At 40.0% G+C, this 16,210-nt stretch overlaps 1 protein-coding gene across 2 annotated transcripts in view; it reads right to left on the bottom strand.

The window, feature by feature from the left end:
- SELP (selectin P) overlaps positions 1 to 16,210 on the bottom strand; it is a 44,565-nt gene that overhangs the window by 9,703 nt on the left and 18,652 nt on the right. For both annotated transcript variants that reach the window (XM_008985058.4, XM_008985060.4), the window contains 6 exons: positions 14,973 to 15,158; positions 12,476 to 12,661; positions 8,681 to 8,866; positions 2,593 to 2,778; positions 1,497 to 1,706; positions 28 to 213 (listed from right to left, as the gene is read on the bottom strand). In XM_008985058.4, coding sequence (XP_008983306.3) covers positions 28 to 213; positions 1,497 to 1,706; positions 2,593 to 2,778; positions 8,681 to 8,866; positions 12,476 to 12,661; positions 14,973 to 15,158 — 1,140 coding nt within the window. The remainder of the gene's footprint in view (positions 1 to 27; positions 214 to 1,496; positions 1,707 to 2,592; positions 2,779 to 8,680; positions 8,867 to 12,475; positions 12,662 to 14,972; positions 15,159 to 16,210) is intronic.

Genomic DNA, 16,210 nt, shown 5'->3' with positions numbered 1-16,210 from the left:
ACTTCTTGACCCACACGAAAACTGTACCTTGGCAGGTTGGCACGGTAGTTGACCAGTGACCATTCTCCTGGCATGCTGTTTGTGCTGAGCCATTAAGTAACTGGCCCTCTAGACAATGGAAAGTGCAGATCGATCCATAGCTGAAGTTTCCCCAGAGGCTGGAGCAGTTCATCACTATTGGCGTATTAACCTGTAATTCTGAGCATTTCACAGCTGCAGAAAAGAAAGAACGCAAGAGAAACACATTGGAGCAGAAGAGATTATGGTTTCTTTTGTAACCTGAATAACGTTGCCAATAGATGAGGCAGAATATAAAAGGTCATAAAGGATATGAGCCACTTCCAATATTCACAGTAGCTCTTTCAACAGCCCATATATAAAAATATTCTCCCAAAGGGTGATAGCCAAAGAACCATGATGGAAAGATGGACACACAGTAGTATCCAATAGATACGTGCTAATGTGTTGATAAATCCTGCCTTCAAATATACTATTTAAAAAGTTTTGGTTCTTAAAAATACTATTGTTCTAAATGTTATTACTATGTGATCAACTGGCACGTCAGTATGTGTGTATTAAAATACGTCGCAAGTGTTCAGCATATTGGGAAACTGGAAGTTTGAAAGAAGTAGACTGTCATCCTCCTTAAACCACTTTTTCAGGGAACTTCAGGTCATTCTTTCTAATTTATGGATAGGAAATTAAATATAATTCAAATAAATGTTATTAATCAGTAGTGACATTTGCAAAGCACTGTGCTATGTTTTGTGAGGGATACAAAAATGAAAGAAGCATAGGACTCAATGCTTTATGGACAGGGTGATAGCTCTTCAGGAAATGCCATGTGTGGCTTAACTTTTTTTTTTTTTTAATACGGAGTTTCGCTCTTGTCACCCAGGCTGGAGTACAATGGCGCGATCTTGGCTCACCGCAACCTCCGCCTCCTGGGTTCAGGCAATTCTCCTGCCTCAGCCTCCTGAGTAGCTGGGATTACAGGCACACGCCACCATGCCCAGCTAATTTTTGTATTTTTAGTAGAAACGGGGTTTCACCAAGTTGACCAGGATGGTCTCGATCTCTTGACCTCGCGATCCACCTGCCTTGGCCTCCCAAAGTGCTGGGATTACTGGCTTAACTTTTTTTTAGGCTCAAATTATTATGAAAATATGGGATGTTTATACTGTCACATAATTTGCAACCTCTAATTTGCCAATTTCTATAGCAGGTTTTACTTTTAATATGCCTATTATTCTAACACATCTTGGACATCTGCAAATGTTTCTTCCTTTAAGTCTCTGAGTACTTGTGTATTACCTTTAGCTTGTGATGTGCCTGTGACACATTACTTCTAATTGGGATTGGTGTGGATTTCATAGGGGAGCTGACACTTGCATTAGTGGTTGTGGTCGGGTGAGACTTCAACAGACAAGCACAATGGCTAGCTTAAGTGCCTGCAGGAAGGCAGCATCAGAACTGCCGGCTCTTTTGCACCTTACCTCTGCATGCTGGAGTTACTGCTGTCCATTGTCCTGAAGGTCTGCAGCTGAGAGTGCTGTCTCCTATGAGTGTGAATCCAGCGTTGCATCCAAAGTAACAAGTGGTATTCAAACCAAAGGTTCCCAGATGATGCCTACAGAACATGGTTCCCTGCCCAGGAGTGGTGAGGGCTGGGCATTGCACCTCTGGAGTAGAAACTGATGCTACGCCTGTTGTGAGAAAATATTTCAGTTCAGAGAGCTTCCAATTAAAAGAAGTATAACAGAGTTAAGGCTGATGTGGAATAACTGCTTTTCACTCCCTTCATAACAAGGGAGACTCTACCAAGACCTGTTTAAGGAAATTAAGAAAAACTAACAGTTTCAGAGACAGAAAATCAGATGAGGAAAATTATTTAAAAGCATCCTTGAGGAGATGATTCTTCTGGCCAAAAGAAAAAAATTAGAGGAGTCATGGCTATTGCTATGTTAAAAATAAGCAAAAATGCTACAGAAATATAAGAAATTCAGTAGAGAGCCAAATATGCATGGTCCAACTGCCTGCCCAACCCTGCTTTTTTGGGAAATGGTATTGTTCTCTGGCTAACGGTCAATGTGAAAGTTGAAATCTACTGCAATGATTGCTTTCTGTCTCAAAGTATTTCTTACATTTGAATGGTCCCACCAGCTTTGTCATTAACTTGCCACGTGGCAGGAAGATGATGATTGAACTCTCTATACCTCAATTCCTAGGTTTGAAAAACTGGCCAGTGACTCTACCCCAGTATTATCTCTTTCTCTCAGCAATAAATTAATGGAGATCATTCAATTTGATAAAAAAAAATACTCTTTCAAAAAAAGAAGCCATGAAACAAAATTCCTGCTTAAGAATCAATGTACCTTTTATTCACAAACACAAAAATATCCTGTCACTCCTCAGACATTGTTAAATCCTTCAGCTATTTGCTAAATCCAAATAATAGTACAAATGAAGTAACTATTATTTCTTTAAATCTATGTACAATGATCTAGTTCACATATAAGAACCAGATGATTGGTTGTTGTTGTGGAATAAATTTTCAAAAGTAGAACTGTCTCAGTAAGTATATATCATTACCTTTGCAGGTTGGTGGAGTAGCTGACCATCTTCCAGAGATTGTGCATTCCACATTATTAGGCCCCTCCAGCTTAAAGCCCTTGTTACAAGAGAAATGGCAGGTTGAGCCAACATTGAATTCTCCACGAGTGTCAGAACAATCCAGGTTACCCTGCTCTGGGGCGAAGAGTTCTGGGCACTTGCTGGCTAGAGTATCAAATTAAGAGTGTCACAATCTCCAAGTTTATTCAGAAGTTCTGTGCTACACAAAGTTCATTCATTTATCTATTCAAAAATATTGATTAATCACGTATATTCCAGGTATTTTGCTAGGCAGCATCATTCCACAACCTATAATATAGGTCATTTGCTGCAAAGGGCAGTGGGAGGATGGTGAGCTTACAGACAGGAGTATAGGTACAAGTCATGAACACAAGGAAGTCAAAGATTTATGCAGCCACACTCAATAACTTACAATGTCACCCTATTTTCTCTACACCCTCTGCTTCAGAGACCTCATTGCCTGCCACAGCTCCCGCTATCTCATTTGAGTGATTTGAACGGGTGCAGTCCAGGATTTCACTTCCCCACTTCCTCTTGCCTGAAACTACTTGCTCCTGTATATCATGCCATCTCTTCAAATTCAGCACTCCTAAAACTGCAATGATTGCTTTCTGTTTCACACTATTCCTTCCATTTGAATCCCCTTGCTAATTTTTTTGTTCATGTTGTTGTATTTTAATATTACCGATCCAGATAACATAGGAAAGCTCAAAACCTTCTGGTCAAGATAGATTAGTTCTTTGGAATTCCCTGAAGTGACTTCGTGTGTTATTGCTTCTGGTTCTTGGCCCACATTTCCCTGAGTATTTTTCCATTTTCATGGGATAAAATCCCACCAGTCCTCCAGGATTTAACTCAATTTAACCTCTCTGAAGACTCTGCTGATCACTGCAGCCTGAACTCTTTCCCTCTGAATTCTTCAACTTTTTGTCTGAACTCATGTACTGTCATGTCACATGTCATACCCTCCCTCTTCTACTGGATGGAAAGTGTCTAAAATCCAAGAATCATCATCCTTGAGTCTTCCATAATTCCCATCACAAGATCTCAAGAGGTGGTGCTCAGAAACCACTTGCTAAGTTAATAAATAAGTGAATTTAATTTTTAATTCACAATTTCCCCCCAAAAGTGTCTTTACAAATTATTACAGTTACATATTTTTTAGCATTATGCCTTTCTCCCTATTAGATTCTCTAATATAAGACTATTATTTATCAATAAATGTTGGGTTATTAACAAATGAAGTAACTATTATTTCTTTAAATCTAAGGCTGTTCTGAAGGCAATACCTTGGTCAGGTAACTCTCATGTTACTTAGCTAGTCTGATTTTTACAAACCTCTTCAAGTCCTATGTGCTGCTTCATGGAAAACTGATGTACACTATTTGATTTTTATATACTGGCCCATGTATTTTTCAGCACCAAGCTATTCATTGAAGGATTATGGATTCCTATTGCATGAATCCATTCAAATAGCCCGAGTAACATAGTGAATTTCAGTTCAGTACTCTCAAACTGTCGAGTAATTAACAACTTCATATCTGACACATCAAGTCAATTTACCAAACATTTTTGAAACATGTCTATTGGTGAAAGGCCTAGACATGAAATCATCTGTGAACATTGTCACAAAAGTAACTTTTTCCTAATCTCCCAGAATTACAACTTTAAACTGAAGAAGAAGTATAATGTCAGCTGCATGAAAGCAGGGACCTTCTTAGTTCTTTAAACACTGTATCCAAGAGAACAGGGCCTGACACATAGTAGGGGTTCTACAAATACTTACTAAATGAATGAATACAGTAATGAAGATAATTTAATTTAAATGGATTCTAAAATGTATTCCTACCTGGTTTGAAAAGAAACAAGAGGAATTACTGTTTTCAAAAATTCAGTTTCGTCAGTCATGTTCAGCCAAGGTTACATATCCAGCCTTTTATATTTATAAAATAAATAATATTTAACCCTCTCAGGTGAAAATTAAGCTTGACCCTTACATACTAAGAATTTGGCTCTGGTCATGTAAAAAAGCAGGTTTTCCTGTTTGAGGGGCAGCCTTGATGAGTTACATGGAAGCCTAACTCAGATCTAGCATATGGTGGGCACTCAGCAAACACAGGATGAATGACATTTGTAGAGTTATCAAGAATGCTGCTGGAGTGGAGATTAGTGCAGATGCAGAGGAAAAGACTTATACCCAGGAATGACCTTCGTGCATAACTTTGAGAAGTGGTTATATTCTTAGCCTACTCTAAAACTTCGGGGGGAAATCCTGAATAATTACAAAAATAGAAAACAGATAAGGGTTGCATTTATTGCATGCTTAATACTCTATTTTCACTGACTACCCAGGCAGTTCTGTCACATACAGGTCTTCATTGCTGTTTTCCTACAGTCCATCGTGCAGGTATACATGATTGTATCTGAGTTCATAAACATATTGATTTATATTATTTCAGATAGATTTAGTAAATTCTCTGTTTTCTTTTATATCATTTTACTTGAGTTTGATAGGATTTCCTCAATAATTTTCTGGAAAGAAGATTTAGTATAAATAATAAATGTAACTGAGTTGACTGTTGTAAATTCAAACTTTACAAATAAAACTAGAAACCCCATGGAGTCAGAGAAATGTTGGGGGAATGAAGGAAAAAAATGGAGATGTCAGCTGGGCCAGACTTTAGGCGGCACCAGTTCACCATATTTTAGGACACAGGTAAGCAGGCACATGGCAGAAGAACAGAGTTGAGTTTGGGACTTGGAACCAGGACCCCTCCCCACACAGTGAAAATAGACATTAAGAGTTGGGTTCAGCAGACAAACATGGTTGCCAGAGGGTCAATGACAGTGTTCAGGGATTAGGAGCTCAGCAGCCATTATCATGAAAGTGGTTCAGTAGGCAGGACAGGAGGGACACAGAAGCTGCATACAAGCAGTCCAGCCTGCAGTTGGTAAAGAACCTCAAGCACTGCTTTGGTTTATGGAAAGGACTTCAGGTCCTGAAGGGCAAAGACAGAGACAAGGCTGAAAAATAATAGACCCTCTCTATCCAAGGGCTCTGCGTCTATGGATTCGACTAATTGTGGATCAATTGTGGATCAAACATATTCAGGAAAAAATAAATTCTATAAAGTTCCAAAAAGCAAAACTTGAATTTGACATGCATTGGGTGTGTGGAATCCACACAGATGAAGTGATATGTAGGCTTTGCATTAGGTATTATAAGTAATCTAGAGATGATTTAAAAGTATAAGGGAGGATGTATGTAGGCTATATACAAATATTATGCCATTTTATGTAAGTGAATTAAGCCTCTGAGGATTCTGGTCCCTGCAGGGTGTCCTGGAACCAATTCCCTCTGCAGATACTGAGGAAGAGCTAAGCAGGTGCCACATCCCTGAGGTCCCAGGAAACTGGCATTCTAACTAAAGTAGAAATATCTGTACAGCCATCCCCCAAAACAAAATCTCACATGCAGTCTGAAGAGACAGCTTGAGAACTCCACCTGCCACACTGCCTCTGCTTACTTGGAGATACCTGAGTCCATCTGATATATCCTAGAACTCTGCGAAACACTATGTGAAAACTGGGGTTCTGGGGGGCAGTGCTGAGGGTGAAAAATTCATGGGTTCAGGCATATGGGAAAAGAAGCAGAACCATTTGCCTAAATTTAGAGCATAAATCTGGAGAATATAGTAGAAACCCAAGTGAAAAAAACAGAGCTCAAGATCAGAATCAGTCAAGGTTGATAAGTCTCTGAGTGATAGTGGGTTTAAGCTGCTGTTCATGGTCAGGGTTGGGTCTAGACAATGAGTAGGGACTGGGCCTGCAAGATGGGAGGGAAATGCCTCCTCCTGCCGAGAAAAGAGGGCTGGAAAGGAGCGAGGGAAGCAAGAGCCTCAGATCTAGCAGCCATGTTGGTTGCATACATGATTTAAAATGTGAATGCAATTTTTAAAGTTTTTTTTTATTCTTTAGCCTAAAAATCTGGGAAAACAGAATTTATGATAAATGTCAATGGGACAAATTAATAAGAGTGAAGAATAAATGAATGAGTCACAGCCCAAATGCTATCCCACATAACTGTTCTGGAATTCTCAGGGAACTTGTAGTACATCTTTGTGACAGCAGATGGTAGCATTTTATGTCTTTCACCCTACAGAGTTCTTGGCCAGGGAAGTGACTTCAAAGATGGTCTTGTCCGCTCTTCTCCTTTTGGAATTGAGAAAACAGGAGGCTAAGGGTGTGACAAGACTTTGCAAACAGCACATGACTTGGAGAGAGAGTACTACAAGTCTTTGGATATTAATCTAGTGCTCGTTCCACAAGAAGGAATAAATAATATTTTAGCCGTTTTCATATTAACACTAGTAGATTTCTACCAACATATTCTCTCATCTGATCACCAGGCACTGCCATTTCTAAAGTTCATTTAGCAGTTACAGCTGCAATCTGTGGAGTGGAAAACAGTAAATTCACAAGTGACTTACCCAGGGTTCAGAAGCCCTGCCACTGGGTGATAGTGTAGTTCAGTGGTCAAAACACTAGCCCTATAATCAGAGTAGGCCTAGGTTTGCATTCTGTCTCCATATTTCAAGCCATTGACCTTTGTGAGCTGCTTAACCTCACGAAGCCTCAGTTTCTTCACCTTTAAAATGGTCATAGTAATGATCAACTTAAGGGTTTCTTTGTGTGGATTGAATGTGATGATGCTTATGAAATAGGTGGTACTACATTAAGCAATAATTATTAGCAATTATTGCTGGTCTCATTATTACTAACTCTACACTGAACAATACATTTAGAACAAGGGTAATTTTTGCAACTAAACAGGAGCAGTAAATTAATTAATTCAGTGCACTTCTATTTTAGAACGTAAAATATACTAGATACTTTGCCAGCCAGATGTCTCAGGAGAGTTAAAGACAGGTAAGATCTGGCCCCTGTCTTTGAGAATTCTACTAATTTACCGAAGCTTGTGTTTGAGTAAATTTTACTATAAATGATCAGCTTCAATTCAACAGATATTTGTCACACATTCATTTGTATTCTGCCTAGCTGCTGCAGGGGGTATAAAGATAAAGAAGGCAGCCGGGCACAGTGGCTCATGCCTATAGTCCCAACACTTTGGGAGTCTGAGGTGGGTGAATCACCTGAGGCTAGGAGTTCGAGACCAGCCTGGCCAACATTTTTAAAAAAAAAAAAAAAAAAGAGAGAGAGATGACGAAGGCATCGCTCCTACAGCTCCTGCCTTCAAGAAGGTTCTATTCCATATAGAAGTATAGAAGTGGAGGGAGGAGGGTTATGCTAGGGTTAACTCTCACCCATCCTGAATAATTTCAGTGGCTGGAATTTAGTAGGTACTCAGTTGAAGGTGAGCATAGGAATGAAAAAATGAAGAATGTAACTGAAAAAGACTCTGTAAGGAAGTAACACTTTCAGTGACACAGAGCTGAGCCATTTCACTTACTGATAGTGTGACCCTGGGTGAGTTGTTTAACCTCTTTAAGCATGTGTCTCTTCCTTATCTGTAAAATGAGCTGATACTGCTTTTCCTCATTATTTTAGAATTGTGGTAAACAGAAATGCTATAATGACATGAAAGCACTTCCTGAAACTGTGCAATTTTTTTTTGTTTGGTTTTTTTTTTGAGACAGAGTCTTGCTCTGTCACCAGGCTGAAGTACAGTGGCGCAGTCTCGGCTCACTGCAACCTCCAACTCCTGGGTTCAAGTGATTCTCATGCCTCAGCCTCCCAAGTAGCTGGGACTATACTGGTCTGTGCCATTATGCCCAGCTAATTTTTGTATTTTTAGTAGAGACAGGGTTTCACCATATTGGCCAGGATGGTTCTCGAAACTATGCAATATTTAACTAAAGCTATTAAAATGTTATTTAAAGAGGGAGAAACTTTTGATCTAGATTACCATGGTTGTGGAGAGTGTTATTTGTTTCAGCTCAAGAACACTTTTATATAAATCACTGATGATTCTTCATTCTCTGATGTCATCTTAAAGCCATAAGAAAGGACAGGCCCAAAAGCCTACCTTCACATGTTGGGGGGGAGTCTGTCCAGTGTCCCAGTGGAGTACAGTCCAATCTTTCTGGTCCAGACAAAGAAAATCCCTCATCACACATGAATTGACAGGTGGATGTATAACTGGAACTTCCAAGAGGTTGAACACAGGTCATTGTTCCATTCTGAGGGCTTAGCAAAGGTGTGCAGGGAATGGCTATCATAGGCATGGCAGAGGAGAAAAGAAGAGATCGTTTTATAATTCAGCAACAACCTGAACTCTGAAACTCTGTGTGTGTCTGTGTGTGTGTGTGTGTGTGTGTGTGTGTGTGTGTCCTTAATATACAAGAATGGCATTTAGCTAAAACTGTTTGAATTTTATGATGCTTTATCACCAGTTAGAGGTTCTAGAGGTATAAAATAGCAGCAGCTTACAGTTGATTGACATCCTGAAGTGCTCAATCACAAGCAGCTTTAGAGGTGATTTTTAAGGGAAGCTGGTGCTCTGTTTCAAAAGATAGTGGTGCAATTCATTTTGGTTGCTTCTGGACAGGAGTAGAAGTGGTTGCTTCCTTGATACCTTCTTCAGAAACACCCCTAATGGCCTTACCAGAAAACAATGACAAATGACTGGAAACACAGAAATGGAGGAAAATACTTTCTTCCTCCTTTCCGAACAAAGTGGTGGCATCTGGGTCCAAATTTTGGCGCTGTTACTTACTAGCAAGCTATCTCTAGACTAACCTTTCTGAGCCTCAGTTACTTCACCTTTGAAATGGGAAAATGTATAATCTTTGCCTATAGCAATCCTTAGTTATATACATTAATCAAATCAAATGTAAAAATAAATTTAAAATAAAATTTAAAAATCATGGACATACAGTAGGTATATAATGTAATTGGCTTTTTGCAAGTGCTAACTTGTACCTCCTCCCAATAGTATTGTCCTATGTTGGCCAGCCACAAATGACTCTACTTGCTCACTTTCAAAAAAACAGTTAAATTCAGTCTCATAGTTCTTTGCCAAAGTTTATGCACATAGAGTTTGAGGTGCTAGAGGACTTGCTTGGATTGAAGGTCATGCTCTGTGACTTTTGGTAAGTCAATTAACCTCTCTGAGCCTCAATAGCTCCACCTTTAAAATAGGAAGATAGCATCACATAGCTCCCAGGATTTTTACTAGTGTCAATAATAAAAGCACCGTATGAAAATAATTTTCTTTTTTAACTTTTAGGTTCAGGTGTACGTGTACATGTGCAAATGTTAATAGCTGTCAAAATGTTCCTCAGCCAGTGATTGAAACAATAAAGCCCAGATTCAACATGTTAACATTAAAAAGTGAAGATAAGTGAACACACGCTTTAGGGTCTTTCTCCCTGTGTGACCTGGTTGAGCAGTGTATGGCCTTATACCAGAGACAGCTGGGGTGTGGCTGTACTAGGGTCATTTTTCAGCCACTGACTTAAATGCCGTGAGGTTTCAAGAACACTTTCTATGCCTTTCTCTTCCCTTCATTCCTTCCTCTCTCCAGCTACATTTCTTTTAATGTGACCAACTTGTCCAAAGATCTGGTTCTTTTCTGCCACTTGAAAAGTCTTTCTGTAGTAAGTGTGTATGTGCGGCTGGAGAGGACACAATCAAGAAGCCTATAAACCACAAGGACCAATAGGGAAAAGGGTGTGGGTGAGGACGTTGGTGCCGTAGAGCCCATTTCCAGCTCTTTTGTGGCTTTGCCTTCTGATATCAGGGGTAGGTGTGGAGGGGTGGGGGGGACATTAAAAAGGGAAATTGTCTGATAACACTCTCTCAGAAGTATTACAACAGCTAGTGGATTGCACACCACATGGTACCTTCCTGCCCAGCCCACATTTGGGTATTTCACTTGATGTTCACCCAGTAACAAGAGGAGAGAGTTCACAGTAAACAAAGAACTAAAAGCAGAAGGGAACTGGAAGGTCACAGGAAGCCGTGGTAAGTGGCAACCTCCTTGCCGTGAAACACCCAGAGGTAGGACAGTGTGGAGCAATGAACTGTAATCTGTGCCCTGCACCGCCCAGGCTTGCCTGGAAGAGTTTCGATCATGTGATCACTGTCCTCAGGGATGCCTAGTTCTTCCCACAACTTCCCCAGAGTCGTATGAACTCTGTGATATATCCAGGCTTCAACATAGCCAGTATGAGCACTTAAGGGGCAAGGTCACGGCCCCACCCTGTTCTCTCTAGACCCAGCTCTGAAGGTGCACCCAACCCTAAATCCAGAGGCTTGTCATCCTCTCTGGTGCCTGGGGATGAAGGACATTCAATTCTGCTGTTTGTTCACTCATTTGTTCATTCATTCATTTACTGCTGACCTAGCTCAACAGTGGTGTGTGTGTGTGTGTGTGTCTGTGTCTGTGTGTGTACATGTGTTTGTGTTTTGTGTGACCTGAATAGCAAGTGGTTTCCTTTTCTTTAAAAAAAAAAAAAAGTATCTGCCTGCTTTCATTCAAATGTTGCAAGTCTATACAAAGTGAACAGTATGACAAAGAATGTAGAAATGTCTAATCTTTTAACTCACTTAACTTTATTGTAATAATTGTATATACATCGTAAAAATATTAACTGCATAGGGAGAAAAGTAGATGGAAAAAATATTGGAAAAATTCATACCAGAAGGCTAACAGTGTCTATTTAAGGGTAGGAGTATTTAAGAAGATATTTTTTCATTTCTTTATTATATTTCTGCAGATTTTCATAAATGAAAATCTTGCTTTTAAAAAGCAGCATTTTTTTTTTTTTTGAGACAGAGTTTCACTCTTGTTACCCAGGCTGGAGTGCAATGGTGCGATCTCGGCTCACAGCAACCTCCGCCTCCTGGGTTCAGGCAATCACCTGCCTCAGCCTTCTGAGTAGCTAGGATTACAGGCATGTGCCACCATGCACAGCTAATTTTTTTTTTTTTTTTTTTTTGTATTTTTAGTAGAGACAGGGTCTCACCATGCTGACCAGGATGGTCTCGATCTCCCAAAGTGCTGGGATTACAGGCATGAGCCACCACGCCCGGCTCCAAAAAGCAGCATTTTTAAACAAATTAAGGAGTTGGATATGTTGAGGGGGAAAAAGACTGGGGGATATAAAATATATACATCTATCCTTCAATTCACAAACATGGATGACTAGTACCGGTTCCAGTTCATACAAGATGTTGACAGATCACACTGGCTTTTCAAATATCAAGTACAATGCAGATAGAATGTTTCCACTGAATCTGCATATTTATTTCTTCTGAGAATCCTGTAACCTCTAGGACATAGACTAGTTTTTCTCTTTTTTCTATCACTCTTCACTTTATTCTAAGTATATTTCTCCAATTTTATACAGATCTTGGAGTGTTTGCAACTGGGTACCTGTAAATTCTGCCCCTCCCATTTTACCATTATACCCTAAGATTCCTAGAAGTGCCAGACCAGCTTTGGGACAACCGCTCTGAAGCAATTTTTTTCCCACCTGGTCTTCTTTCCAGATACTACTTTTGGCCAGGTGAGAAGAGTTTACCTGGTTTGTGACAGGAAACTTCAAGTCTAGGTAAAGACCCTGATAAGGAGTTAGCAAGGCCGTGCCCTACTGCCTGTGATCGGACATCCTGACATTTGTGTTATCTGCCTAGCCCCCAGAGGCATTTGCATTTGGGATCTTTGGGTTACAGGACAAGATGATGAGTGAGAGTATTAATTATTTTTCCAGTCTGTTTCAAGGTGGATCTTATATAGTTGCCACCTCTAAAATCCAGCCTTTAAAAATATTGCCTACAATGTATTTCCAAGATATTAGAAAGAATATACTCTTACCTTGGCATTCTGGAGCAACAGAACTCCAGTTTCCAGTAGCCAAGCACTCTAGCACACTTGCTCCCACCAGGAGCAAGCCTTCATTGCAGGTGAAGCTGCAGACTGAGTGGTACCTAAAGGCACCGAAGGGGTGGGAGCAGTTCATCTGGGCCTCATTTTGAACGCGGATATCCTGGCACTGCAAAGCTAAGCGGCGAGGAAGTAAGGAATAAAGGAACAGTAATACACATCTACTCGTTGATTTTGAGCTGTTAACTCTTTCTAGTGTTAAGAACAGGGTTTGCTGAATTGGGTTTATTTAACATAGAAGATGAGAAAAAGTATCATTTAATTATAATGGCACATGAAGGATTTTATTAGGAAATGCTAAACCATTGTTGAGCCTCTTGGCCACATGTATCAATAACTTTTAAGCTATCATACTTTTGGACCCAAGAATTTATGCTAAGTATGTAATAAAGATGCAGGCCAAAAAATCTATTCAGAGAATTTTATCAAGACATTGTTTGTAAGAGCAGAATATTAAAAACAAATGCCATTAATTTGGGGTGGAAAATTAATTATGGTGGATCCATGAAAAGAATGTTAAAGGTCACTAAAAAGAATATATTGGAAAGATATGGGAGGGTCTCAATGTGTGATGTTAAATAAAAAAGCAGAATAAAAATTATAATATATGCAATGATCTCAAAGACGTAAAATAGATAATCTATATGAAGAGAGCACATGTATTCTGTGTTGTCTCTTCTCATCTTTAAAATGGTAGTAATAATTATAACGACTCATAGACTGAGATCATAGAAAGTGCTTAATAAACATTAGCTGCCATTATTAGTAGCAGTGGCAATAGCAGTGATCGTAATAGATAGCAATAATATTAAGGCTATGCATCAGATGCAGACCTTGAGCTCAGGAGTGAAAGCACTCAGAAGGCCTGCGAAGGGAGTTATTGAGACCCATCTTTGGATACCTAAGAGAATATCCAACTATCTTTTCTTGATTAGACGTTTACCTTCCTGGAGACAAGAATTGCTTGAATCATTCCTTATGACCCCTTTTAAGTGTGTCAAAGAGCTCATTGTATCTTTTTCTCCCTGATGAAATATATAATACATTCCATAACTCAGACTAGGTCTCAACAATATCATCGTATGTATCCAACTATTCCATTGCCTTCCTCTTCTTTTTTTTTTTTTTTAGCTTTTCAATTTTTTGTAGTAAAATTTACATAGCACGAAATTTAATTTACCATTTACCATGTCACCAATATTAAGTGTATAGCAGCTCAGTGGTATTAAATACATTCGTATTATTGTGCCACCATCACCATCATCCATCTCCAAAACTCTTTTCATCATTTCAAACTGAAACTCATTATCTACTAAACCATAACTCCCTAGATCCCTCTCCCCCAGCCCCAGCCCTTGGCAACCACCATGCTGCTTTCTGTCTCTATGACTACTCTAAGTTCCCCATATGAGTGGAATCATGCAGTGTTTGTCCTTTTGTGATGCTCATTTCCCTTAGCATAATGTCTTCAAGCTCATTCATGTTTGTAGCATATGTCAGAATTTCTTTCCTTTTAAATATTCTAAGTATGTGGAATATTGTTTTACGTATCCATTCATTCATTGATGGGCACTTAGGTTGCTTCCACATTTTAATGGCTGTGATTAATGCTGCTGTGAACATGGTGCACAAATATCTCTTCAAGACCTGCTTTCAAACTACTGCCCCATTTTAAAACCAGGGTATACTTAGACCCCAAGGAGTCACATACACTTCTCAGAGGTCTCAGTAAATGCAAACACAAAATGCCAGTATTACACTTCTGGAGCATGACTTGTGTGTGAGGTACCCCTTGTAAAAAAATAACAATCCTAGTGAAACACGCTACCCCCACCTGAGTGCCTTAGTATAAGAGCAAAATATTAGAGACCTACCATATTGAAAAAGGATCATTTTGTCAAATCAGACCACAGACATATGATTTATAAGGTAATATGTCATCATCATCATTTTCCCTATAAAGCTCATAAGAGTTTTAAATTAGCTTTTACACACATTAATGCACAGCTACTAGTGAGGCAGGTAGGTAAGGCAGATAATAGTAGCCCCATTTTACAGAAGATACTGAGCCTCAGAGAGTCTAAAAGCTTAAGGACAGGAAGTGGCAAGACTGAACTAAACACCTTGTCCGTTACCCTTCCCTCGTGCATGATTTCTTCCCCCAAGCCCCATCTTCTTCATTCCAGTGTACCCTATACGTGTCCATCAGTGCATTTCTCGCCTTGACCATACTATAGTGGACATGTTGTGTCTAAGACTGGCTTCTCTCATCATGTCATCTCATCCCTGGTCCCAAGTACAAAGGGCACAGCACATAGTAGGTTCTTAATGAACGTCTGATGAAGAAAGGCATGCAAATGCTCAGGGCAGATGTTGATGCCTCTACTGAGCTGAGACACAGAGAAAAACATTACCATTCTCACAGTACCTTGACAGACTGGTGCTGGCGCTGTCCACTGTCCCAAGTTATCACACCGAACTATGTCAGCTCCTCTCAGCATGAAACCTTCAGCACAGCGGAAGCTACAGTTGGTGTCATACTGAAACACTCTCAAGGACGAAGAGCAATCCATGCTTCCGTGGACAGGACTCTCCAGTGGCTTACATGAAATGGCTAAGTGGAAAAGGTACCTTTTAAAGCCGGATAATGGAAGGTCCGGGTTCTTCCTCAGAAAAAAAATCCTGGATGCTACACCTCTCCTATCCACATTGTCGATTTATTCGGAACCCTAAATCCTTCATTTTCCAAAAGTGAGACTGCCTGGAACACCTTCCCATGCCAGTCTTTGCCTGACTCACTTTCACCTGACCTTCAGGTCTTGGCTTAGACTGATCTTTCCTTAGGAAGCCCTCCCTTCCCACCTTAACTAAGTGTAGCGCCCCTGCAATGGGCTCCCACAGCCTCTGTTCTTGTGCTGTTCATACATGATAGTCATTCTTCCCCATTATACCATGGTCTCCTGGAGGTTGGGCTCAGTCATTCATAGTTTTATTCCAGAGCTGAGCAGAGTGTTTTGTACATTGAAAGTACTCGCTAAATATTGACATGATCTGTAAAATTGAATCTGGAGAGTATGTATAGGAAAATGCTGGATTTACAGGGAAAAAAGGCTGGACTAATAGCTTAATGTTGACTCTGTTACCTAATCCTGTAAAATGATTCTGACCAGGCTTTGTCTCTAGAACACAGGATGTCATCCTAATCAGACTTCAATTGCCAAGTGAGTGCAGCCAAAGTGAGTTCCTGAGCACAATTAAGCCCTGAGTGACCTGACCTCAGTTCTGTTAAAGATTGGTTTCCTCGTGTTCTTCCTTGATAAAGCATTTCATCTCCAGGCTAATCCCAAGGTTTTTCAGAGTGTAAAGACCACCTCTTTGCTCTGGGCTTTGACCTCTAGTTTTTACAGAATCAAGGCATTTAAGAACCATAAATCCAGCTGGGTACAGTGGCTTGTGCCTATAATTACAGCCCTTTGGGAGGCTGATGTGGGTGGATCACTTGAAGTCAGGAGTTTGAGACCAGCCTGGCCAAACATGGTGAAACCCTAGTCTCTATTAAAAATGCAAAACTTAGCCTGTAATCCCAGCTACTCGGAAGGCTGAGGCAGAAGAATCGCTGGGAGACAGAGGTTGCAGTGAGCTGAGATCATGCACTGTAATTCAGCC

This window comes from Callithrix jacchus, chromosome 18 (genome assembly GCF_049354715.1).
Source record: "Callithrix jacchus isolate 240 chromosome 18, calJac240_pri, whole genome shotgun sequence".
Classification (NCBI taxonomy): Eukaryota; Metazoa; Chordata; class Mammalia; order Primates; family Cebidae; genus Callithrix; species Callithrix jacchus.
The sequence above is the reverse complement of the archived record's forward strand: the minus strand, read 5'-3'. Positions and strand labels throughout refer to the sequence as shown.